The sequence below is a fragment of the Psammomys obesus genome, unplaced genomic scaffold (assembly GCF_907164565.1).
Source record: "Psammomys obesus unplaced genomic scaffold, mPsaObe1.curated_primary_1811, whole genome shotgun sequence".
Taxonomy (NCBI): Eukaryota; Metazoa; Chordata; class Mammalia; order Rodentia; family Muridae; genus Psammomys; species Psammomys obesus.
Window position 1 is genome coordinate 6,780,078 of NW_026592710.1, and position 25,857 is coordinate 6,805,934.

The window sequence follows — 25,857 nt, forward strand, 5'->3', positions numbered from 1 at the left end:
TTCTTTCTTTCTTTCTTTCTTTCTTTCTTTCTTTCTTTCTTTCTTTCTTTCTTCTTCCTTCCTTCCTTCCTTCCTTCCTTCCCTCCTTCCTTCCCTCCTTCCTTTCTTTTTTGAGGTAGGGTCTCACTATGTGGCTTTGGCTGTCCTGGAACAGCCAAGGGCTGACCTTGAACTCACAGAGATCCATTTACCTCTGTCTCGGAAGCCCTGACCATTCCTTTTTGGACCAAAATAATAAAGTAAAGGTATATATTTCCCAAGTGCTGGGATTAAAGGTATATGTCAACATGCAAGGCCATTAATTTTTTAAAATTACCTTTATTTATCATGTGTGTATGTGTGAGCACACATGTGCTATGGGATGCATAGTTATATGACAACTTGAGAGAATCACTTCTCTCCTGCTGTGAGGGTTCCAGGGCTTTCACTCAGGCCATCGGGTTTGGCAACAGACTCCTTTACCTGCTGAACCAGCTCACTGGCCCAATTTTGTTTCTTAAGAGATGTGCTTTTCACTAACCTGGGAGTTTGGAAAGCCCAGACCAAGAACTATGCTGGTGGTAGTGTCTCTGAGGCGCAGAGGGCCCTGGTTCCTCTGTCTTCTACAGCAGCATCTGTACTTCAGCAGTGGAAGGTCTGGCTGAAGAAGCAAGGTTTGGCCCAGGCAGAGCGCAGTGCCGGGACAAGCTCTTGGTTCATCCTTGCTTGTGAACAGGTGAGACACCAGCACTGTCCTGTGTCCCCGAGTCTTCATGGAATCTAGTTTCTTTTGCCCACAGCAGACTCAGACATACTTTGTTTTTGGTGCTGGGGACGGAACCCAGAGCCTCACACATGACAAGCATGTGCTGTGCTGAGCTCATTCCAGCCCCTCAGTCTTGCTTTCATGTGGGTAAGATCCCACATCCTAAGCTCTTTATCCAAGCATAATTTCATATTCTGTTAAATCACTTGGCTTTGTTCTAACGGCCTCCTGCTTGCTATAGGCACAATTATAAGGAAGCAGAACTTCCTGATAGCAAGTGCGCCCGTGTTCTAAAATAAGAGCAGATTCACTGTAAACACAGCAAAAGTCCTGAGTCTTCAATTAAGGGACTAAATCCAACCCCACAAACGCTTTTGTGAGAACTGATTGCCCCAGCTTGTGAGTCCCCTCATGAGTGTGGAGAGGCATGCAAGTTTCCAATGGGCGTGTGCAGACCCCAAAGCAGCTGGCACTGGAGCTTAAAATACCAGAGACGAGACCCTCATCCACAGGCCGCAGACTTCAGGACTGCCAGAGAGGATGGGTGGCCCCAGTGCCAGAGGCAAGTGGCCGGCAGCCTTCGGTCTGCTGCTCCTGCTGCTCTGGGGGACTGTAGCCACCGACCTTCGCCTGGAGAGTGATCCCAGTGGCCAGGACAGTGTGGTGAGTACAGCCCCAATTCTTGTACAGGCTGGGCCGCTCAGTTTGTCTCTTGGGATGCTGAGCACCCTGTGATGGGTGTGTATGGGGGGGGGGGTGTGTGACCTCAGGATACTGCAGTGTCCCATTCAGACCACTGATCTCCATTTGCCCTCACTTGTCCTAGCCTGTGTCTGTTCAGGGATGCCTCTCTGCTACTGTCAGCTTTGGCTACACACAGATTGCTTCTGGCTGTCCCAGTGCACTTGTGGATGGCTCCTACCAGTATTGGTCACACAGACTCCCAGAGCCTTAATTTATATACACAGCTATGCTTTTACTCACTCAGATTAATTCCTATCATCCGATTCTCCATGCTATAAATTTATAATTTCATCAAGTGATTTACTTTCTCTTTTTTCCATTTTGAAAAAGTTCCAAGAAAGAGTACATAAAGTTGACCATCAAAAATGGATTTTTCTCTGAGATTACCAGATGAGTTTCAGACGGGTCATTTATCATCAGAATACTCCTAGAACCTTCCTAAGGAGTTTGAAAGACCAGACGTCACATGTGGGTCTGATTTCTGAACATCCAGGAGGATGTCTGAAGATGGAAACAAGCTAAATGAGCCTAGCTGGCCAGGGCTTCTCAGCAGTCAGTCATTTTGACAGCTTTCCTAGTCGCATAGCTAAGGACCTCAGCAAAGATTATAAGGTGGAAGTAACAATTCATGTCTATGTTTTGAGACAAGCTCTCACTATATGGGCTAGGCTAGCCTCAGACTTACAGTAATCCACCTGCCTTTGCCTGTGGCGAAGGCTTGTGCTATCATGCCTGGGAAAATTAGCAGGTTTTTTTTTTTTCCTTGTCTGTTTCCCTCTGCAGAGCACTTTCTCTAGGGTTCTTCTGATTCACTTGGAAATGTGGTTTGTTAAGGAGTGGCTTGCTCTCTGTGAGGGAGGGGCAAGCATCTCCTAATGCTGAGTGAGTCTATGGTTGCTTTTCTCTCCTTTGTCTGCTTCTCAGAAAACACAGCAGGATGCCACAGATGCTGACAGGAGGGGAACCGGCCTCCTGACTTTCCTTGCCTGGTGGCATGAGTGGGCCTCCCAAGCCGGCTCCGCTGTCGGAGGGGATGCCCGGGAGGTATCCAAGCGGCAAGAAGACCCACCCCTGCAGCAGCCCCCACGCCGGGAGAAAAAGCCCTGCAAGAACTTCTTCTGGAAAACCTTCTCCTCCTGCAAGTAACTCCACCCTGTGAAATGCAACCACGGCCTGAATGGAGTGTCAAGCAGTGGGCGCTTTCTTCTTCAGTCAGCTTTTCTTCCCATGCCATGTGAAATCAGTAAATTTCAGTAATGGCCACAGCCAGCCATGACCAAGAGTAATTCAGCTCAGAACTGGAAATTCAAAGACACATACTCCTCCCCCGTCCCCCAAATAAAAATGGTGGTGATTCAGGCTGGAGTGTACTCAGCAGAACCATTGGGCTTCCTTGTCCTTCCTGGTGCTGGGAGGTAAAGGCCTTGTCTCTCAATTGAAGACAGCTAAAGGCTGTGTGTGTTTGTGTAAGAGAATGTCTGTATTAGGTCAGGCTGGCCTCAAACTATGTGGTCAAGAATGACCTTGAAACGATCCTCCTGCCTCTACTTCTCAAGTGCTGGGATTATGCCCAGCTCGACGCTGCACAGTTAAGAGTTCAAAGTAGAATCTTCAGTTTATTTTTAGCTTTTGGAGATAGGGTCTTACATGTAGTCCAGTTGGTCTTGAACTCACAACCTGTCTTCATCTCTTAAGTGCTGGGATTATAGCCGTGCACCACTATACCCAGCTGTATTCCAGTCGGTTTTTAATATGAATTGTCCAATTTAAGAAATCTGTCTTCGGAGCCAGGAACCATGGTGCACGCCTGTAATCCAGCACTCAGGGAGGCAGAGGCAGGTGGATCTCTGTGAATTCAAGGCCAGCCTGGTCTACAAAGTATGTCCAGGACAGCCAAGGCTACACAGAGAAACAAAATAAATCTCAGCAGACCTAGGCCCCCTAAAAATATGTAGCTGATGGGCAGCTTGGTCTTCATGAATCCCCTAACCAGTAGAGTGGGCGTGGGGCTGGGCTGTCTCTGGCATGGACTCTTTTGCCTGCTTGGGGATTGCTTTCCCTTACCCAGGCTGCCTTTTTGGCCTCAGTGGAAGAGGATGCTCTTTGCCCTGATGGGACTTGGGTTGGTACAGTGGGGGCTGGGGAGGGGGCTTCCCTTTTCTCAGGAAAAGGGGAGGGGGGGATTGGAAGAGACGAGGGAGGGAGCTGCAATCGGCGTATACAGTGAATAAATAATTTTTAAAACTAAAAATACAAAATTTCTCCAGGCTTAGGGTCAGCAGAGTGCTGGCCTGGCAGCCATGAGGCCCTGAGTTTGAGCCTCAGCACTGTGACCTTCACAAGCAAGTTAGCAACACTGCTCTTGAGCTCTGTTTATTCCTCATATTTTAGCTAAAGCTAATTTTAAAACTAATGTTGTGCTATTAAGCCAGCACCATGCTGAAATGCTTATAAAAGTTATATTCAAATTCCTTATACATTCCTTATACTATTCCTTAAATAGTTTTAATTAGTAGTATTAATTTGTTGCAATTATTTTCCCTGGTCGTAGCTTCAGTTTTACTCGGTGAAGAAAGACATCTACCGACAAAGCGCCACACTGGGCAGTGCTCCCGTCCAGCCTGAGGTCCACTCCACTTGCTTTCGGAGTCGGGGAGTCACTGTTCAGCCTTCGCTGGCCTGCAGCTTGGTATGCAGACCAGGCTGGCCTCCAATTCACGTTGATCCAGCTCTCTCTGCCTCTGTGCTGGCACTAGCGGTGTGAGCCACCATGCTTGGCCTACCTTGACTTCTAAGGCAGGTACCCCCAAAACCCAGCATCCAGACTGTCCAGCAAAAGGCTCTAGGCACAATTGTCACACTAGCTTCTCCATTCAATTGCCAGTGAATAACAGGTGAGAGATAGTTCCATTTTTTGTTACATAACAAGCAACTGCTGAGTCCATAGCTGAGCAGGATTTTGGTCTTGTCCAAGAAAGCTAGGGGGAAGTCGCTGTTTCTAAACTTAGCACATTTTGTTGTGGCTTTTGTTTGTTTTTTTTTTTTTGTTTTTTTTTTTTTGAGAAAGGGTTTCTCTGTGTAGTCCTGGACTCGCTTTGTAGACCAGGCTGGCCTTGAACTGGCAGAAATCAGCCTGCCTCTGCTTCTCAGAGTGCTGGGATTATAGATGTGTGTGGCCAAGCCCTGCTAAAGTTAGCACATTTTAATTCATAGCACTGAAATTCTTTCTGGCTAAACACACTTAACTGTTGAGCCATAGGCACTGAGAGGAACACCAAATGTGAAGGTTCTAGATGCTAAACTTTTTGTAGTCTCAGCGTGCAGGAGACATGAGGACAACTGCAGGCATCCGGTTCTCTCATCCACAGTATTAGTTCTGGGGATCAAACTCAAGTCATCAGGCTTGGGAGCAACAGCCTTTACCCACTGAGTCATCTTACAGGCTATCAAGAAGGGTGTGGTAGGTGTGTCAGGGAAACCCTGCTTCTCAGGTCTCAGTCCACAATCTGCCATGACTGAAGACCCTGAGCTCATCGTAAATGGAGGACTCCCTTTGTCTATAAGGCTTCCTCTTCTCTGCTGGGGGATCTCGAATCCCCACACCCTCTGCCTGAGGAATGCCATGTAGTCCTTTGGGAAATTACAGGTCTGACTCCCTTTCTCCTGATAAGAATCCGTTCAGCAAGCACCTGGGACTCCTGGAAAGCCTCTTCGTGTATACGGGGCACCTCAGCACCTTAGCCCTTCAGCCAGTGACCTTTGCCCACCCTGGCTATTCCTACCCCCTCCCAAAATTCTATGTAACCCTCGTTCACCCTGAATAAACTTGAGCTGCCTCCCCGAAGCTGGCCCTGGAAGGTCATTTCCGTTTGTGCTCACAGCCCACCAAATCCTCCGTTTGTCGTTTCTGCTTCCTTGTTCTGAGGACTGTTTGCCAACAACCCCAGGAATGAGGGAGAGCCACAAGGTGTGTGGTTTAGGGCTGTAATCCAGCCCTCAGAAGGTTAAGAGGATTTCTGTGAGTTCAAGAACAGCTTGGGCTGCCTAGTTCAGAGTGAGAGCCTATCTTCTCCCTCTTCAAAAGCCTCTGACAGTAGGTTGAGGGCCACTGCAGCGGGTGGACTGTCAGTGTGTGGAGAGAGACGGGGACTCGACTCCCTCCATGCTAAACTCAAAGTTGACAGATGGGTATTTAGAATTCCATGCGTTTCTGACACTCAGGCCTACACTGGGCAAGTACCCATGGCTAGCTGGAGATGCCCAAGTTTCATCCTTTTCTCTGGACACTGGGGGATGCTTCCAACTGTGACTGCTGACGTGGTTCTGGCGTCCGCAGAGCTGAGCTCAGTCTTAGTTACTAAGCCTACAGCGACGATGGAAGACATCCCACTTCCCGCACAGCAGCCTCAGGGGCAGTTCTGGGGGCTGCACTGGTGGAAGATACCTGACTGAAAGGCCAGACAGTCGCCAGAAATCGGTCTTTGAGATTTTTTTCTTAAATCTATTTTATTTACGTTTCTTATACCTCTTTCTCTCTTTTCCACCCCAGTCTCTTCCAACACCCCAATATCAGGTACAAGATTAGTGAGAGAGGGCAGAGTTCTCTTTAGTCACTTGCTGCTGTTTAGGGTCATCAGGTTCCTTGGGGAAAGTCCAATCCTTTGAGGATATCTCCAACTTCTTGTCAAACTGCAACAACAGCAAACAGGAGCAGCAGGGGGGAAGAACCAGCAGCATTCTTCCTTGGAGCCCCCTTCTCTCTCTCTGGGCCCTACCATTTATTCCCTCTTCAGAGTCCTTAGATTTAAACTATCTGCAGCTGGCAGAGTCCCTCTTTGAGCCTGCACAAGGCAAATATTTTGCTACTGTGGACAATCTGATTCAGTCCCACATCCTACACCTGTGATCAAAAACATGTTTACATCCACAATACTGTCCAAAAGACTGGACTTCACTTTAACTATGTTCCATTGGAGGACTTTATTGCTAATGATCCTTGTAGTCAGGTGCAAATTTTTCCTCCTGGCTCCAAGTTCTCAGAATAATGACTCATGAGACTCAAAATATATTTACAAATACCTAGGCTATATAGTTAGGCTCTTTTCTGACTAGCTAATAACTTAAAATAACCCATTTATATTAATCTGCATTCTGCCACAAGGCTGGTTACCTCTGCTCGGGTACCATGAATCTGTCCTTATATCTTCCCAAACAACTCTCTTGTGCCTGGCTCTATCCCACAATGGCCAGTGTCAACAAGACAGATGTGATTCATTCATTCTAATTCCAGTATTTGGCATCAGGTGTTTAAGTGCTGAGGAGGAACTGACTCTAGCCATCTATAAAGTTCTCCATGGGATTGGTATTTCGGGGCTAACAGCAGAGGATGCCAGACTTTGGAGCCTTGGGCCAGGAAACTCATGGGATACACTTACACAACTTGCTGGTGGCACATTCCACATTTTTTTTTTTTTTACTTTTATCTGCATTTATTTTATACTGAATTTATTATTCCCCTGACATTAGCTTTTGTTTCTTTAGTTTCTTCTGAGTTACTTTTTTCTTCTGTGCAACCTCCTCTTCTGACTTTGGAACAATTTGTTCCTTTTCAGTGAGGATCATCTCAATGTGGCAGGGAGAGCTCATGTATGGGTTAATCCGGCCATGAGCTCTGTAGGTTTGATGGTGCATCTTAGGTGCCTTGTTCACCTGGATATGTTCAATGACTAGAGAATCTACATCTAAACCCTTAAGTTCAGCATTACTTTCTGCATTTTTAAGCATGTGCAGCAAAAATTCAGCCCTTTTTCACCTCGACTGAGTTCAGCCCCACTGTTTGGCCTTGGCACACCTCCCAGCTCCAACATTATAATGCTGGAATGGCACACACTGCTTCCTTATTTATTTTTTTAAAAAGATTTATTTATTATTTATATAGCATTCTGCCTGTGTGAGTGCGTGCACACCAGAAAAAGGGCACCAGATCTTACTATAGATGGCTGTGAGCCACCATGTGGTTGCTGGGAATTGAACTCAGGACCTTTGGAAGAGCAGACAGTGCTTTTAATCTCTGAGCCATCTCTTCAGCCCCTCACATTGCTTCTTTAAAGTGACATCTTTCTTTCAGATATTTGGCTTTTCTGATATGCATTCCCTTGACGCTTGGGCAGTTTCTCAGGTGTTCTTAAAGTGAACATGAAGATTTTAACCTCTTGAGTTGCATGATTTCATAGGGTTTTCTGGGTCAAGAGAGTAGCGAACTATTTTCACGTTTCAGGAAGAGCCACATTCCACATCTTAAGGAGTAGTTTTGAAGAGGAACAGGTTCTATGTGAACAAACCAGGAAAGAACCATCTAGTTATTTAATAGAAGGAAATACCCCCTTCTAGATGGGGAAGGAAGAAGCGAGAGCAATCCAAGCAACCCACTATTTATAACTTGTTTTTGAGGCAGGGTCTTGGGTCATTGTGGTGGTTTAAAGATGTCCCCTTAAGTTTCAGGCATTGAAATAGTCGATTTCCAGTTGGTGGCTGTTTGGGATTAGAAGTATGTCACTTGGGAAGAGCGTGATGTTCCAGAGGACTCTGTTTCTGTTTCCTGATGGCAGTGCAAGATGTGAGCTCTTAGGTGCTCCTCTGTGCCTTTGCTCAGCTACCAGGGATTCTTCACCTGTTACTTTAAATCCAACTAACCTTTTTTTGGGTTTTCTTTGCATGTATTTTATGTGTTTTGCCTTCATGTGTATCTGTGCAATGTATGTCTGGCTGAAACCAGAAGAAGCAACACATAACCCTGGAACTGGAGTTACAAACACTTGTGAGCCACCATGTTGGTTCTTGGAATCAAACCCAAGTCCTCTGGAAGAGCAGCCAGTGCTCTTAACTGCTGAGCCACCTCTCCAGCCCCTAAACTTGTTCTCTTATACCCTGCCTTAGTCATGGTGCTTCATCACAGCAGTAGTAAAGGAACTAAGACTGTTGCAAGGCTGGACTTGAACCATGTAGTGATGAAGATGACTCTGAGCTTCTGACCTTCCTGCCTTCATCTCCTGAGTGCTGAAATTTCAGGTGTGTGCTGGTATAATGTTCTTTTGGAATGTATACAATTTACCCTTGTTCATTCAGATGCTGATTTTTCTCCCCCACTATCTGGGGAGAAAAAAAAAATCACACTGCATTGTGATGCTAATTTTAAGCAGCACCTGTCTCAAATTTGTGTAAACATGCCACCATTTATTCTATAAATTGTCAATTAAAACAACCAGCCACAATGTTGAGCAATGGAGAGGATTGGGTGGGACATCCTGGTCCGGAGTGGGAGGAGGAGGAAGGAAGCAGGAAGAGAGGGAGAAGGAGAAGCTGGAGGAGAGGTCTCAGAACCATGTGGAGAAATGAACCGGACCTAAGATATGACTAAAAGCAAGGCTAATGGGGGAAATCTGAATGGGAGGAAACTAAGTGGGTTTGGAGGTTTAGGATGGAGTAACTATTGCCCAGCATTGTGCTCTAGGTTAACTAGTCTCTGTGTGGTGATTTGGTTATATAGCTGCTTAGGAATAACTGCTGCTTAAGTAAAAAATAAATCAATAGGAAATATTAATGACCTAATACAACAGGCGTGCTTCACCACACTGAGTTTAAATGGTGCTCTGTGTGCTAGGCAAACACTCCACTGACTAAGCTACCCCTCCAAGTTGCAGGCAACTTCTCTCTTAAAGACTTACTATGTTTATAATGTACACCCGCAGGCCAGAAGAGGGCACCACATCTCACAGATGCTGTGGGCCACCATGTGGGTGCTGGGAATTGAACTCAGGACCTCTGGAAGAGCAGCCAGAGCAGCCAAGCAACTCATCTAGCTGTGGTAGCATACATCTGTAATCCCAGTATCTGGGAGGCTGAAGCAGGAGGATTTCAAGTGCCAGGCGGCCTGGGCTATCTGGTGAGATCTGTCTCAAAAACAAAAAAACAAGAAAAAAATTTTTGAAGAATCTTGAGTACCTGTGCATTAGCCTGTTGGTTCAGTTCCTTGGGATTGCACCGTGCTGTGTAGTTCTTTATGGTTCTGACATCTGGAAATGTAGTGTGTTGGCCAGAGTGGGGGCTTTGGGAGCCTCTTGCCTGTTCTTGGGTTTTGCTGACAGGTTGAAGGACTTGTCATGGAAGCTGTGGAGAATTTGGGCAGCTGGGCATGTGTCTAAACGAAGACCAATCACTTCCCAGTTTTCTCTCCTCCTCCTACTGCTGAGACAGGATGTAAGTGTAGGGCTTTTCTATGGCCACTCTGCTCCGAATAGGAACACGAGACCTTGATTTCTATTAAAAGCTTCAGGCACTATAGCTGGCATAGACTCAGCCATTCTAAGCAGACAATACTGGCCTGGCCTACTTCCCAGCCACGTGGCCTGCTACCTGCCATCTTAGTCTCGTTCTCTCCTGAGAACCTCTGTCTCTGAGCCCTGGGAGTTCTGCCTTATCCTCTCCTGCCCAGCTATTGGATAGTCAGCATTTTATTAACCAATCAAAAGTAATGGAGAACAATTTTTACACAATCTTTCCTGCCATCAAGATAGGAAATGCTTTATAGAAATGACAATGCTGGGCTGGAGAGATGGCTCAGAGGTTAAGAGCACTGGCTGCTCTTCCAAAGATCCTGAGTTCAATTCCCAGCCATCACATGGTGGCTCACAACCACCTAAAAATGACAATGCCAAAGTCCATATCTGTAACCAGATCTGTCCAGATTTTAACCGCGGTACAAAAATTAGCTTTTGAATACACAGTGCACAAACATCCTCCAACAACAGGGTTTCTCTGTATCATCATCATCATCATAGAGACAGGGTCTCTCTGTGTAGCCCCGGCTGTCCTGGAACTCACTCTGTAGACCAGGCTGGCCTCAACCTCAGAGCTCCGCCTGCCTCTGCCTCCCGGACCTAGGATTAAAGGTGTGCACCACCACACCTAGCTCCAGGTTCCTCAAAAGCCACAGGCAGCGGCCACTGTGGTGGATCAGTAGGTAAAGGGACTGCTGAAAAGCTTGGCAAGCTGCGCTGGACCCTCAGGACCCACCTGGGTGGAAAGAGTGCTGACTTCTGAGGTTGTCCCAACATAACTTCCATGGTGCATGTGCCCACACCACCCACATATTTTATATTTATTTATATATATATATAATTTATTATATATTATATACACCCACAAATTATATCTACCTTATTATATATAATTACAGTATATAATATATATAATTATATATATACAGATATATATTTACACACACACAAACCTTCCCATATTTAAAACTTTGAGAAATATAAAAGAGCCAGCCCCCCTCCAAAAAACAACCCCAAATGCATAAAACTCTAGAAATAAAATATAATAGACAAATTCTGAAGAAGCAAGACAAATAGCTTCTGAGAAATTGAAAGGCTAAACAATCTAGTAAGGACTCACTAATAACACTTGTAGTGAATTTAGTATATATATTTAGATGACCATTAGTCCTTTCTCTCTGGACAATGAAAAATACATTCATTTTTTCCCTCTGCTTTTACCCAGAAATTAACGGCTGGTAAGTGGTAATTAGCAGAGCTCCTGCTAAGGCCAATTGCCTAATGGAGACCGACATTTTGACTGGTGTCAGAAGAATGGAGTAAGGCTAATGGAGAGTTCATTAGTCCCTGCTTGGCTTCAACATTTTTTTCCTGACCAGGACAGGCAGGCCTCGCTCACCCTGTCCAGCTGAGTATAACGGCAAGGGGCTGCATTTTTCCTCTAGAAAGCTGGGCGCCACGGCAGTGTGGGGTGAATGGTATGGGGCGAGCTCAAGCTTTACAGTTGCTCTCGCGCCATCTCTGGGGCAGAGCTCCCTTACAGTGCTGGCCGCCCCTGCCTCCCTCCTGACCCTAGGATGTGAAAGGCACCCCTCTCCCCAGTCGGGGTACTACACTTCCTCCCGTTGCACCTCACGTAACTTCAATCTTGTGGCTTTAGTACCTAGTGTCCTGGCCTGATGAGACAACCCAGCCAGCAAAGGTGCCCAGTGAGCAAGTCTGGCGACTTCAGCTTAATCCCTAGTACCCGCAACACCTGCCTTCACATCCCACCGCGTCCGGCAGACATGGCATTTTTAAAGATGAGAGGGGCCTGGAGAGCTGTGGAGAGATGCCTGAGCAGTTAAGAGCACCTGGGGTTGACTCCCAGGACCCACAGCTGACAATCACCGTAACTCCAGGGAACCCGACACTCTCTTCTGATCTCTGTGGGCACACGTGGTGCACAGCCATACATGCAACCAAACACTCACATACACAGTAAACCTAAACATTTTTAATAAGTCTTTAAGATTGTACAAGACACAGAATTATTCCATATCCTGCAGTGCTACTTTTTGAGATGATTCTGTCCAGGCTGGCCTCAAATGACCCTCCTGCCTCTGCCCTCTCAAGCAGGTGGGTAACAAGTACACCATCACACAGTGCCTGGCTTCTTGAAAGACTTGAGCATACTGAGAATCCATGTGGATGGAAATTTGTTTTGTATCCAGCAAGATGGCTCAGCAGGTAAAGGCGCTTACTTCCAAGTCTGAAGAACCAAGTTCAGTCCTCAGGGCCCTCATGGCGGGAAGGAAAGAAAAAGGACTCCCACAGATTGCCCTTTGACCTCCACATTCGCAGTTGGATGCACGCACACATACTTGCATGCCTGTGTGCTCAGTGCAGGGAATAAATAAATATAAGCCGAAGGCAAACACCCATCCAAAATTATCTTAGCTTGAGACCTAATTCCATTAAAAAAAATTTTTTTTTTCTTATTTTCTTCGAGAAAATAAAGCCTTGACTGGCCTGTAGTTCACTCTGTAGACCAGGCTGGCCTCAGCCACAGAGATCCCCCTGCCTCTGCCTCCCAAGTGCTGGGATTATTTTAAAAGTTATTTTCAGTTTTAATATATACTGCATTTCTAGGAACACACAGTTAACCTGTAACCCAAGGACAGGTGCTATTCTGTTCAGAACTTCATTGTTTGGGAAAATCTCACTGTCGGCCCAATGCTGCTGACAACTCTGCCAGCCTACCTCGGTCAAATTCAAGGTAACCTGATGCTATCACAAGCAGCAGCCAGCTTTGATGTGCTCGGTCAGTACAGACAGAGTGGCATATACTCTTCTATTGGAAAGTATTTCCCTTTGTGTTTGTGTACTATCACACTCAAAAGGGATTAGTGTTTCTAGACAAATAGCAGTGGGTGGGTGATCAGCGATGGCTTTTATTTAAGGATTGAGAAGCACCACAAAGATGCCGGCGGGGACGGGGGGGGGGGATGCTGGGACCAGATCTTATGTTATAAGGCACAACATGTAAAAGCTACCCACAGAGCTGACTCCGCTGTAGGCAAGGAAACAATTCTTTTTATCTGTTTTCTGCACCCCACCTTCGCCCCAAGACTTAATGCTTCATTTCTTTGCTTAACTGGCCAAAGTGAAGCCGGGGTGTGGTTCATTAGGGAGCATCCCTAGTTCAATCCCCAGCACCCAGAACAAACACACAAACACACACGCACACCACACACACATGTGCAAGCTGGCAGACAAATTAAAAACTGGGCAGGTGTCACAAGATAGTGCTGTTTTCTTCCCAGCATGCATAAAAATCAGATGCCCCGTCACTAAGCACCCATTCCCTGAAAGCAGACAGCACTGTAGATTGCAGAGGTTGCAGAAGTCTGGGCAGAAACAGCAGGGAAAACCAGAAGTGCTCTCATCTGCACAGAGAGACCTGGAGCTGCAGAGCATGGGAATCACTTAATGACTCTTTCTACCCCCACTGGCAAAACATATTAGAAAATAGAAGGGAGTTTCACCGTGGTAACAGCTCACAACACTGAGTCAGATATTAGAAATGGAGTAGACTCCATGTCCCTGGGGTCTACAGATTTAGTATGCACCTTATACAAACAGCAACCACATTCATTAATTTGAGAAGTTCATGGCCGTGATCGCTGCTCTGGTAGGCAGCCTTTCCTCTACCATTGCCTATGTCTAAAACTCAACTGTTCAAGTTGTAGAATAAGGACATTGGGTCCACAGTATGACAGTTTTTAATTGTCCTTGGTAAGCACTTTCACCTTAACCTAAGGCCCATTATATGATAAGGACATTCTGGGGCTGGAGAGAAGGCTCAGTACAAGAGAACATTGGCTGCACTCACAGAGCACCCGGAGTCCATTCCCAGCACACACATGGTGCTGACAGCTGTCTGTAACTCCAGTTTCAGAGGACCCGACATCCTCTTCTGGTATTCATGGTACAGACATACATGCAGACAAAACACACTTACAAAAAACAAAGACGGAAATCTAAGTACATTAGGTGGAGGCAGAAGGGTGTATGTGTGGACTTGGAACAGCTTTTCTGGAGGGGCATAAGCCACCTGTGCTAGAAAAGCATACTGGGCGGCAGGAGGTAGAACGTAGGCCGTAAAATCAGGGGGGAAAGGAGTTCACTCATGACAAAACCAAGGGTTCTCCTCAGCAAAGTTTGTGTCCGGTTGAGCTAGGCGGGGTCTTGTCTGGCTCGTTTGGGGCTCTGCTGCTCCTCAGGCTGTGGGTTCTTCCGTGCCGAAAGATTCCTGAGGGATCTCAAGCTCTGCACTTGCTGCAAGCGCAGGGCGAGTTCCGCGCTGCAGGCCCGCTGGACTGTCTCTGCCCTCTCTGTGTCCCAGCTCAGAGCGACAGCCAGGGCTCCGGGGTCCTCCCTGGAGACCAGCTGTGGCGAGAACAAGGACCACTGAGAGTGTTGCTCTGTGCTCCTGTGCTTCTCCCTCTCTTCTTTTTTATTAGGATAGGGCCCTGAACTGAGGCCCAGGCTGGCCGGGAGCACACTATGATCTGCCTGCCTGCTTAGTCTTCCTTCCCTTCCCTTCCCTTCCCTTCCCTTCCCTTCCCTTCCCTTCCCTTCCTGCCTTCTTTCTTCTAGTTTCTCGAGATGGGTTTGTGTGTGTGTATAGCCTTGGCTGTCCTCACTCTGTAGACCAGGTTGGCCTCAGACTCAGAGATCCGCCTGCTTCTGCCTCCTGAGTGCTGTGATTAAAGCCATATTCCACCATGACCGGCTATAATGTACCTTTCATAGCACATGCTCATGTGGCTTTTTAAAATGACTCAAGCCCAACAGGAAATTGAACTAAGCTCAAGTTGATATAATTTCCTTCCTTTCTACATAGAATTGGGAGGTACTTCGTACACAGGAACAAGAATACTCACAGCCACCCTGATGGACTCCCTTTGTCAAGGCACTAGCTCTCTACTCTTCAGAGAGTCAGCACAAGGTAGGCCCCAAAGGTCTGCCTTAGTTATTTCCCATGACACTAGGGACCAAACCCAGGGCCTTGTGAATGCTGGCCAAGTGCTGATCTTTGCCCCCAGCCTTAACTTTGCCTTCGTGTGCTACTATACTGGCCTCAGATGACTTAGGGATTTTTGACTCTCTATACCTTGAAAGCTTTAGGCCTGCAATTTCTCCCAGTCAGATCATTATCAATTTGGACTAGAGACTAATGTTTGATGGCCCAAGGAAATACATCCCTTTTCTCTTAAAAGGCACTTGGAGCAGATCGGTGGTGGTGCACGCTTTTAATCCCAGCACTTGGGAGGCAGAAGCAGATCTCTATGAGTTTGAGACCAGCCTGGTCCACAGAGCAAATCCCAGGATAGCCAGGGCCACACAGAGAAACCCTGTCTTGAAACCCCTGACCAAAAAAAAAAAAAAGCCAACTGGATTTAGATTGAGATGTTTGCAAATGCTGTGGTTGTGTTAAAAGGGAATTTTGCAGCTGTGAGTCAGCCAGCAGAGGAGAAAGAAATCACATACAGGCCTCTGCACCTCTGAACTATACTTTCAGGGGAAGTCATTCTCTGCAGTTCAGGGTCCCTAGTTTTTGCCCACCTCCAAATCCTGACTAGATAAACTCAGTTCTGGAGCAGGCTTCTCCTTCAGTGCAGTAAGGATCTGGCTTGTAAGTGCCACTTTTGAAGCCATCTCTCTGCCGATGCCTGTGTCAACTGCATCCATTTCTTCACCAAGGATGGTTTTGGCCTCTGTAAAGGAGACAAGAGAGTAAGCAGCAGGCTATAAAATCACACCACCCAACCAAGCCCGCATCGTCAGTGGGTGAGAGAGGAGCATCATCCCCAGGGGACTGTCACCCTCAGGCAGCCAGAGTGCTCTGTAAACCAGGCCCCGGGTACTCCAGGGTACTCCCAGGGGAGCTGCAGAGGGTGCCCTACCTTCCTGGCTGGGCAGGACGCTGCCCTCCTTCTCCAGGGCCTGCAGGTAAAGTTCCAGGAGCTGCTTGGACTGGCGGGCCTCTTCTCTCTGGTCAAGCAGCTGCTGGAGTGTGTTCTGGAGCCCTTGGACAGTGGCACAACTTTGGCAGAGTTCCTGAGCCAGCTCTGAACATGGGATGTCGATGAGTGCCTGGCATTGAACAGAGGCTCTGAGAAAGCTCAGGGCAATGCAGCAGCTCCCAAACATACCCATTTCATCTCTTATTCAAGCCACTTTGGGACAAAAAAACAAACAAACAAACAAACAAAAAAAACCCTGACATTTCCAAAATCTAGTGTGAAAACTGGGAAAATGAAGTATTGGTGTCTCGTTAAAAACAAAATTAGCCTCCACTTAGAAATTCCCCTACACAGGCTGGAGAGATGGCTCAGCGGTTAGAGTGTGTACTGCAGAGGACTTGGGCTCAGTTCCAGCACTCAGCTCCAGCTTTAGGGAAGCCACAGTTCTGGCCTCTACCAGCACCGTACTCCCACCCCTGCAATACACACAACCCTCACATGTAAGAAAATCTGATCTGGGGCCAAAGAGCTGGCTCGGTGGTTAAGAGCACTTGACTGCTCTTCCAGAGGTCCTGAGTTCCATTCCTGGCAACCACATGGTGGCTCACAACCATCAATATTGAGATCTGATGTTCTCTCCTGGCATGTATATGTACATGAAGATAGAGCATCATATACATAAAATAAATAAAAATATTAAAAAAAAAAAAGAAAATCTGATCTGAAAAGAAAAGAAATTCAACAAAGAAACTCAAGGAAGCAACTGATCATTTTCACGACGAGTAATATAAAGAATTTTAAAATATTATTATTGTGTTTATCATGGTGTACAGGAGTATAGGCGTCAAGATGCCGGGGTGTGGAGAGATCGCTGTGAGAACTGAGTCTCTACCATGTGGGTACCGGGCAGGAAAGGGCGTTCAAGACTTGACCGCAAGTTCCTTTATCCACTAAGCCTGCAGCTGGCCCTATCCTAAAAATACTTATTTATTTTTGTTAGTATGCGGAGATGAGAAGGTAGCCTGGCTTTTGACATGTGGCCTGGAGCTCTGAACTCAGGTCATCAGGCCTGCGGTGCAAGCACTTTCACCTGCTGAGCCATCTCTTCCATCCAAGGTTGTTTCTAAAATGTAACCACACTGAGCTTCGATGTCATGTTCAACCTGGGAAGGATGAAAGACATCAGCTGTTTATTCTAAATTTACCAGGAAGACATGGTGGAGTGGTGAAGAGCACTTGCTCTTGTGGAGGACACAGGTTCAGTCCTCAGTACTCACACGGTGGCTCCCACCCATCTGTTACCCCAGTTCAGGAGATCTGACAGGCACGCACACGTGTACATATATGCATATAGGCAAAACACTCGTGAACATAAAGTAAGATAAATCCTTTAAGAAGAGTAGGTTTAGGCAGAACTCTCTCGAGAAGCCCACAACTATGTGTTGGATGTGCAGGGTCCTTTAGCGTGTGTGGTGTTTTGTTTTGCTTGGTTTGAGAAAAAGTCTTAATATGTAACCCTTGCTGGTGTGGAACTGTGTAAAACATGCTGGCCTGGAGCTCACAGATGTCTGCTTCCAAAGAGCTGGGATTACAGACATGAGCCATTACTATGCCTGGCTTGTACTGTCCTTTGCCTAAGCATCTCTCTGTTAACGCCAGTGCTTACATATATATTAAAACCTTTCCTTAATAAACAACTTTGCTTCAAAAAATAAACTAAAAAAATAAGCTAGACATGGCGGTACATGTCTACAATTACACCCTTCAGGAGTCTGGGACAGGAGAATTGCTAAGAGTTTGGGGTTAGCTTGGCTACAGAGGCCAGGGCTGAGGATGCAGCTCAGTTGGTAACATATTGGACAGTATGAAGCTATGTCGGGAGTTTGGGCCAGCATAAACTGGAAGCTACTTAGTACGGGAGCGCACACCCGTAATCCCAGCACTTCCTTGGCAACATGGAGGGGTTAGGGCTAGTCTGGAATACACAGGACTGGTCTCAAATCAACAACTGAGTTGCTTCACAAGAAGAGACCTAAGCTCAGAGGCATATTAGCTTGCTATGCAGCTTAAGAAACACGCAAATTTCAGAGAGCTAGGGTGGGGTTCAGAGGCAGAGTGACTGCCTGACCTCCACATGGCCCTGGGTTTGACCTCTAGTATTGAAAACAAGCAAGAAGAGCTATTGATAAAATTATTCTTGCTTTAAAAAAAGAAAAAGCTGTTTGTGGTGGTACATGTCTTAATCCCATCAAGGGAAAGGCAGAGACAGGTGGATCTCAGTGAGTGCGGAGCCAGTTTGGGCTACATAGCAAGTTCTAGGACAGCTAGGGATACACAGTACGACCCTGTCTCTAAAATAGATTAACTAATTAATTAATTTAGAAAGAGCTCACATCTCTTGAGTAATAGGTTAGGAATGAGGAAATGGCATTTTATTGCCTACGCGGCCCAGTTCTCAGATGGCCACGTTTCTCTTTTATTCATGGGTAGCCAACCTCATAAGTACTTTTTATTTCTTTGAGACTTTTATAGATTCAGCTTTATTTGTAGAAGAGGATGAACTTGAACTTCTAATCTTCCTTTCTCCAACTCCATAGTACTGAGATTAGTTACACATACACACATTCATACACACTCACACACAAACATGCATGCGTGCACACACATTTATAACCTGCTAGGGACCCAAGCCAGGGCTTTGTCCATGTTAAGCAAACTCTACCGAATGAGCCACATCCCAGGCCCCACTTTTTTGGAAACAGAGTCTCCCATTGTAGCCCAGGTTGGTCTGGAGCTCACCACAGTCCAGGCTGGCTGTTTGGCAAACTGTTAGCCTTCCAAGTGCTAGAATTACAGGCCTGAACTACCATGCCTTCTACTCTTTTAAGTCTTAGAAAAGATTAAAATTAAATAAAAATGAAGGTCTGGAGAGACGGCTCTTGCAGATGATTGGATTCCCAGTGTCTACATCAGACAGCTTACAATCTCCTGTAACTCTAGCTCCAGGGGGCCTGATACTCTCTTCATGGCCTCTATGAGCACCTGAACTCACTCAAGCACATTCACACACTCAAACCCACAACAAAAATACGAGAAAACTGAAAGGCACCTGCCTTCCCTCTGTCCAGAACACTGACCCAGCCTATACTTCCCTATGCAGGCTCCATCTTGTTCTGAGACCTCAGTTTGTTATCTCTCGGGAACCTGCCAGTGTTCGAAGTGCACACACCCTTTAACTGAGAAGTTACATTCTGAATTTATTTTACATAAGCATTTCCGCAAAATGGCTCAAGATATCCAATATGGACCTCTGGCCTCCACATGTACATACACAGGCGAGCACTGGCTGCACAAACACACCCAAAATAAAATAAAAACAGGGTTGGAGAGATGGCTCAGCAATAAGTAAGTGCACTCTTCCAGAGGCCCCAAGTCCGTTCTCAGGAACCAGCTGGGGAAGCTCAGCTGCAGAGGATCCGATGCCTCTGAAGGCACCTGCACCAGTACACACACGCACACACACATACTTAAAAATAAAAATTAAATATAAAACTATCTGTCATACCTCTGTATATAACAAAAAGAAGAAGAGAAAACACACGCATACTTGTTTGTAGGCAAAATATCTTGGAGTGGGAAGCTGACAGATCAGTTGTCTTCAGGGAAGGAAGGGCTCATGCTTTATAGTGTCCATGGGATTCTTCCCTTCAGAGAGTTCCCTAGCTCACAAAACCTACTTTTTTGTTTATTTGTTTTTGACTTAGGTCCTACTATATAGCTCAGGCTGGCCTTACACTCATGATCCTTTTGTCCCAGTCTCCCAGGTGCTAGGAGATAGGCTTGTACTGCCATGGCCAGCTTAATCTGTTCTTTATCTTCATCATATGCAAATTCTCTTCTTAGAAATGTAATCACAGGGTCAAATGTGGTGATGAACATCTGTAGTTCCAGCACTTTGGGAGGTTGAAGCAGCAAGTTTGGGGCCAACCTGAGCTATGTAATAAGATCTAGGCCAGCCAGGATTACAAGGCAGGACTTTGTCCCAAAGAAAGAACCAAAATAAATAAATATACAAATAACATTTTTGAGCATGCAATCGTTAACTATACGGTCTATTGTCTGGCGTCCTTCACTTACTCCAGTGCTTACAGGATCCACTGATCTTGGGTTGGTGAGAGGGCTCAGAGGGTGAAGTGCTTGCTGGGCAAGTCTGATGACCCGAGTTCAGTTCCTGAGGTACAGCCACCTTTTTTTGGTCTCTCCTGACCTGTAACTCACCAGGTAAGTGAGGCTGACTAGCCATCAAGCCCCAGGGAGCCACCTATCTGCTTCCCAGTGCTAGGATTACAAGCGAGGACCATCACAGCTGGCTTTTTTCACATACGTTCTGAGGACTGAATTGGGTCCTTGTGCTTTCTGTCTCCTCAGCCCTGAGATCCCATTCCTTTTATGGACTAATAATGGTCCACACTCACATTTTCCTGATGTAGCCAGCAGTGGATGAACATTTGTGTTGCACTCATCTATGGCATTTTACTATTATTATTATTATTATTTTGAGACAGGGTCTCATTATGTAGCCCTGGTTATCCTGGAACTCACTCTGTAGAGCAGGCTGGCCTTGAACTCAAGGAGATCCACCTACCTCTACCTCTCGAGTGCTGGGATTAACGGTGTGCACCATTATACCAACTTATCTTTTTATACCTCTTGGTTTTTGAATTGTGTGAATGTATTCATCTTACTTACTAAAAATTAATATGTAAGTTTAAAAAGTAACCAGAAAATCACTTCCTTACACAGTTGCCCTCCCCCACCTCTCTGTGTATTTGCTTAAATAGGTCTAGGGTGGGGCCTGAACATTTACATCTTAAAAAATCATATTCATGGGTCTGATGCACACTGAATGCTGAAGAAATGTTGGAGAGAGACACTTGAGAGGTTAAGAGCACTTGCTGCTCTTGCAGAAGACCCGAGGTGACTGCTAGGCACTGACAAGGCTGTTTACAGCTGCTTGCAATTCCGGTTCTGGGGATGGGACACCTTCTTCTGGCCTCCATGGGCATCAGGCATGAAAGTGGTGCGTAGACAAAGATGCAGACAGAACAGTTATACATATAAAAGTAAAATAATAGCTTTTGAAAAAGCTGATTTTGCTAGGCAGTGGTGGCACACGCCTTTACTCCCAGCACCCATGAGGCAGAAACAGTCAGATCTCTGAGTTCTAGGCCATCCTGGTCTACAGACTGAGATGCAGAAAATCTAGCACTACACAGAGAAACACTGACCCTAAAAAACAAGAAAAAGAAAAAGGAAAAAAGAAAAGACAGAGACTACGTTAGAGGAGACTATAATGAAGGTTCTTACTTGTAAGACTTATTTACAAATTAAGAACGATCGGGTAAGTGGCTGGAGGGAAGCTCAGTGGTAGGACAGGCTTTGGCACTCTCAGTCCCTGTACTAAATAGACCGTTTTAGAGAGCACAGATACTGGGGTGGTGCACGCTGCAATCCCAGCACTTTGGCAGTGCAGCAGGAGGCGCGGTCTGGCTTACAAGAGGCCCCATCTCAAAAACCCAAACAGGACTCGGTAGTTAAGTGTGCTTGCTGCTTTTTCTGACAACTGGAGTTTGGTTCACAGCGCCCACGTAAGGCAGCTCACACCACCTTTAACCCCAGAAGATCCAATGCCCTTTTCTGGCCTCTGCGCACACCCACAGATATGCACATATATATAAATAAAAATAAATATTAGCTGGGCTTAGGGGCGCACACATCTAACCCAGCACCTGGGAGTCAGAAGCAGGTGGATCTCTGTGAGTCTGAGGCCAGCCTGGTCTACAGAGTGAGTTTCAGGACAGCCAGGGCTACATAGTGAGACTCTATCTACAAACAAACAAACAACTTAAAAAAGATTTAAAAAATCTCAAATAAATGGACAATTAAAAGAAACCAAGGTATCAACAGACAATATAACCATGGAATTACTGTGACAGGGAGCTGGGGCACAGAGCCAAAGGTCCTAGGACAGCAGAGGCTGCAGAGTGCCGTGGGACTGTGAGGAGACTTACTTGGAGGTCCTCTTCTGACAGCATGATGATGCTGGACAGATCCTCTTTCAACTGTCTGGCCACATTCTTCCACTTGACCCCTGCCCCGCTGTCTGTTTCATCTGCATCAAAGGACTCTTGGGAAACCCAGGCTGTTCCTCCATCTGATATACAGAGAAATGCCAGTCAGGTCAGTAATTCCGGCGCCCCAACACATAACACTGTGGAGAATGTGCAAGTCTTTCTGAAGGACCACTCGGATGATGTCAATGACTGGGAGGCACCTTTTCTCAGGGATTCACAGGAGAGCTACTCCCTACCTCGGGCCTGAACTTTTCCTCTTCTGTCGTCAACTTATTTCTGTGTGAAACTGCACTGTATTCTTTGGAGAAAAGCAATTCACACTGAGTGTGGTGGCTAACACCTTTAATCCCAGCCCTCAGGAGGCTGAGGCAGGGGCACTGAAGCAAGTCTGAGGCCAGCCTGATCTACCTTGTCTCAAAAGGAAAAAAGAAAGCAGCAGCTGCTTAACCCTAAGGTATGGTAATGTATGGGCCAAAGGACCTACTACACCTCTCTCTTGATAATCTTTGTGCTTGTATGTGTGTGTTTTGTGGGGAGAGGTGGGAATTAGGGTTTCATGCAGTCCAGGCTAGACCTAAATCCACTATGTAGTTGAGGGTAGCCAAGGACTTTTGATCACAGGTGTCTGCCACCATGCCTGGCTGTGATCTGGTTTTATATAGAGACATTCACTCTTACCAGCACTTCTCCTGGGGGGGAGGGGAAGGGGTAGAGACTGATCCTTTCCTTAACTGGGCCAGCCAAAGGGACAGCAAGCACAGTGATGGCTGATAAAGCCATGGCTGAAGGAAGATTTCCTCAATTTAGTAGCAATGGTCTTTGAAAAGATATTTCTTGATGTGCATAGTGATACCCGCCTTTAACCCCAGCCCTCGGGGGGGCAGATGCAGGTGACTCTCTGTGAGTTCTTGGCCAGCTGAATTTGCAGTGATAATAATGACGTCATTACCCTCTACTGAGACCTTTCTGTGCACCAGATAAGATTTAGTGCAATGCCTTGGGCAATACCTGGAGACATTCTTGGTTGTCACAGTTGGGACAGAAAAATAGCTAGAAATGGCAGATTCACACCCCCAGTTGCACTAACATGCTGGGTTTCATTTGCTGTGGGTCTGTGTACGATGATGCCTTAGCACCGTGCCTGGCACACAGAGGAGCTCAGGCAACATTTGCTGAGTAAACGCTTAGACAGACAGACAAACAGCCACCACTGGCCTGCACAGCCAGACGAATCGTGACGGCTGTTGCTTGTGTAGCCTAGGTTTCTCACCCGAATCGTTGTATGTCCACTTCTCATTGCAGGCCAGCGCCACGAGCTTTGTGTTGGAAGGGAGGCAAAGGAAGTAATCATCATCATCCACGATGGTACCATCCTCTGCCAGGACCAGGGTGATGGGTGTCAGGGATCTATCAATGGCCAGTATTTCACAGGCTGAGAAGAACAACATATTCAGCAGGTGACAAACAGCCATAAGGGAATTACATCCACCTTAGTACTCTCCAGGATGGCCCAGGGACAATCAGAATTCCTGGGAGACAACAATCAATATAATCACAACGATAATCACAACTAAGTAACATCTTAGTGCTGATGTACCACCTAGCACATGCCTGGTACAGTTTCAGCTACTTTTCAGGTAAAAAGCTCATGTGGGAGTTACTGTTATTATTCCTGATTTACACACAATGAACTCAAGCTCAAAGAGATCAAGGAACAGAACGTATTCAAAATCACACACTAAGTGGCCCAGTTGAGATGTAAAAACTTTTAGATTTTATACGTACGAATGTTTTTTTTCTGAATGTACATGTGTGGACCACATTCATGCTTTGTGCCCAAGGAGGGTGTTGGATGTCCTGGAACTTGAGTTATAGAGGGTTATGAGCCACCATGTGGGTGCTAAGAACTGAAAACAGATCTTCTGCAAGAGTAACCAGTGCTTTTAACACCTGAGCTATCTATCCAGCACCCCAAACTGAGACTGAAACCCAGTGTGGTTCCAGGAAATGTGTTTCCCACAGCTATTCTGCACTGGAACACAGGAGGCATTTGAGTCTACTCAAACAAGCACTCAACCAGAGCTTGGTCTGATTACTTGTGGACAAATAATGCTGTCTCTTGTTCACTTATTCAGTGGCCGCCTTAAATTCTACACATCAAATGTCAGAAGAAAAAAAAAAAAAGAGAGAGAGAAACGTGCTTTCTTTTCTTTGTGGCTATCTTCCTTCACAGCTGTTCTAGACTAAAGGAAAATACAATAGCGGCAGAAGCTTGTCCCAGTATCGTTTCCTTTTTATTATTGCCAGGCAAGAGGCTTTCTACAATGCTGTCATCACCCAAAATAGACCAGCCAGCCTCCTATAGGCTCAGCTGCAGAGAACACAAGGCCTCTGTGCCAAGACACCCAACCAACACAACTCAAGTGGCACGAAAGTTGAAGTAACCTCGTGCTGGGGTGAAATGCAAACCTCGATGTGGCAGAATCCCCAAGTCACCAAATGAAACCTTGCTCCTGGATCTCAGTGGCTCTCAGGAAGCGCTCCTCACCCTGGCACACACTAGGACTACATGCCTGGAGCTAGCCTACATGTAAGACCTGCAGAACTTCTCTGGATACACTGTTTGTCGCTGCGGGCTAATAAACGCTCGTAAGGAATTTGGACAGGCCATTTCACTCGAGCGTCCCAACAAGCCTTTGAAGCAAGGCTGGAAATACACCCACTACACTGTTGAGAAAACCAAGGGGCCAAAGACAGGGGAGCGTAAGGCATAGTCAGGCTCAGAACCTGGGTCAGCTCACGATCCTTGTCTGGACTCTAAGGGGCAGCCACTGGCAGGTCCTTTTAGTGGAACAGGTACGGACTGTGGACACCCACAACGCCCCGCCAGGGGCCCCAGTACCTCCTCTGTGAGCCAGGGTGGAGAAAATACGCTAGACTCCGTTTGGTCAAAAATCAGGCCAGTAAGCCTGGACCTGCACAGAGCTTCCGGTCCCCTTCCCGAGCCTCTCACTGTAGAAGTAAAAGCCTGTCAATCGCTGCACCCACGTGGGCCGCTGCAGTCCCAAGGCTCCGGGGTCACCTTCCCGACCCCGCCCGGTCCCCGACGCAGCCAACCTTTGCTCCTTAGCTCCTCGAGGCTGGAGGCCGCCAGGCCGTATTGATCACGGCTGTGGTTGCGGCGTACCAGACATGGTTTAAGAGGCCGGACATCGTCCGGGTCCGGGGCGCTGGCTCCCCGCGACAGCTCCATCCTCAAAGTGCTACCTGACTGACTCTGGGAAATCCTTGGCAGCTCAGAGCCGCTTTCTCGGACACCCTACCTTACGCGGCCTGCCGGGAAATGTAGTTTTCGCTACAGCAAGTTACGCGAAGACCAAGGCACGCCGGGAGATGTAGTTCTAGTGGTGGCTAATCACACGCATTCCAGGGTACGACGGGAGTTGTAGTTTCTGGGTTCAAAGCCGGGGGCAGGGATTCAGCTCAGGAAAGGGGGTCGGAGTTGGGGTTCTTTTTTTTTTTTTGTTCTGGTCTTTCTCCTTTCCTCTCTTACCTCTCCTCCCCCCTTCCCTTCTTCTTCTGTTCTTTAAAACACTGTGTGATGGAACACCCAGGGTCTCATGTATGGTAAGCATAGTTCTACACTGCATTGCCAGCCAGCCAAGTTTTTGTTTTATTTCAGAGTTGCCATTGAGCTGGGCGTGGTGGCTGGTGGGGCAGGCCTTTGATCCTCAGGAGGCAGAGGCAGAGGCAGGAGGATCTTTGAGTTCCAAGACAGCCTGGTGTGCACAGTGTTCCCTTCCAGCACAGCCAGAGCTACATAGAGACCTTGTTAAGGAGTGTGTGTGTGTGTGTGTGTGTGTGTGTGTGTGTGTGTGTGTGTGTGT

The 25,857-nt window shown here is 46.7% G+C and overlaps 3 protein-coding genes and 1 pseudogene across 3 annotated transcripts in view; 2 read left to right on the forward strand and 2 right to left on the reverse strand.

Annotated features, from left to right (window-relative positions):
* Positions 1–1,041, forward strand: part of Cenps (centromere protein S) — a 13,730-nt gene extending 12,689 nt beyond the window's left edge. The window contains exon 6 of the transcript XR_008721046.1: positions 987–1,041. The gene's annotated coding sequence lies outside the window, so the exon portion shown is untranslated. The remainder of the gene's footprint in view (positions 1–986) is intronic.
* Positions 1,042–1,285: 244 nt separating this feature from the next.
* On the forward strand, positions 1,286–2,869 carry Cort (cortistatin). The gene is made up of 2 exons (XM_055615364.1): positions 1,286–1,408; positions 2,414–2,869. Exons 1-2 carry the CDS (start codon positions 1,286–1,288, stop codon positions 2,633–2,635), a joined length of 345 nt encoding a protein of 114 aa, XP_055471339.1. The 3' UTR covers positions 2,636–2,869.
* A 4,128-nt stretch (positions 2,870–6,997) lies between these two features.
* On the reverse strand, positions 6,998–7,799 carry LOC129682742 (60S ribosomal protein L17-like; annotated as a pseudogene).
* Positions 7,800–13,836: 6,037 nt separating this feature from the next.
* Dffa (DNA fragmentation factor subunit alpha) lies at positions 13,837–25,294 on the reverse strand. Its single transcript, XM_055615255.1, has 6 exons — positions 25,088–25,294; positions 23,241–23,402; positions 21,908–22,050; positions 15,777–15,966; positions 15,436–15,587; positions 13,837–14,256 (listed from the first exon to the last, which is right to left on the reverse strand). Exons 1-6 carry the CDS (start codon positions 25,221–25,223, stop codon positions 14,044–14,046), a joined length of 996 nt encoding a protein of 331 aa, XP_055471230.1. The 5' UTR covers positions 25,224–25,294; the 3' UTR covers positions 13,837–14,043.
* Between the last annotated feature and the right edge of the window lie 563 nt (positions 25,295–25,857).

Coding starts and splice junctions, on each gene's coding strand:
- Cort (XM_055615364.1), top strand. CDS start 1,286: ATGGGTGGCCCCAGTGCCAGAGGCAAGTGGCCGGCAGCCTTCGGTCTG. Junction 1,409..2,413: donor CCAGTGGCCAGGACAGTGTG/GTGAGTACAGCC, acceptor TCTGCTTCTCAG/AAAACACAGCAGGATGCCAC.
- Dffa (XM_055615255.1), bottom strand. CDS start 25,223: ATGGAGCTGTCGCGGGGAGCCAGCGCCCCGGACCCGGACGATGTCCGG. Junction 15,588..15,776: donor CGTCCTGCCCAGCCAGGAAG/GTAGGGCACCCT, acceptor TCTCCTTTACAG/AGGCCAAAACCATCCTTGGT. Junction 14,257..15,435: donor TATCTAGTCAGGATTTGGAG/GTGGGCAAAAAC, acceptor TTCTCGCCACAG/CTGGTCTCCAGGGAGGACCC.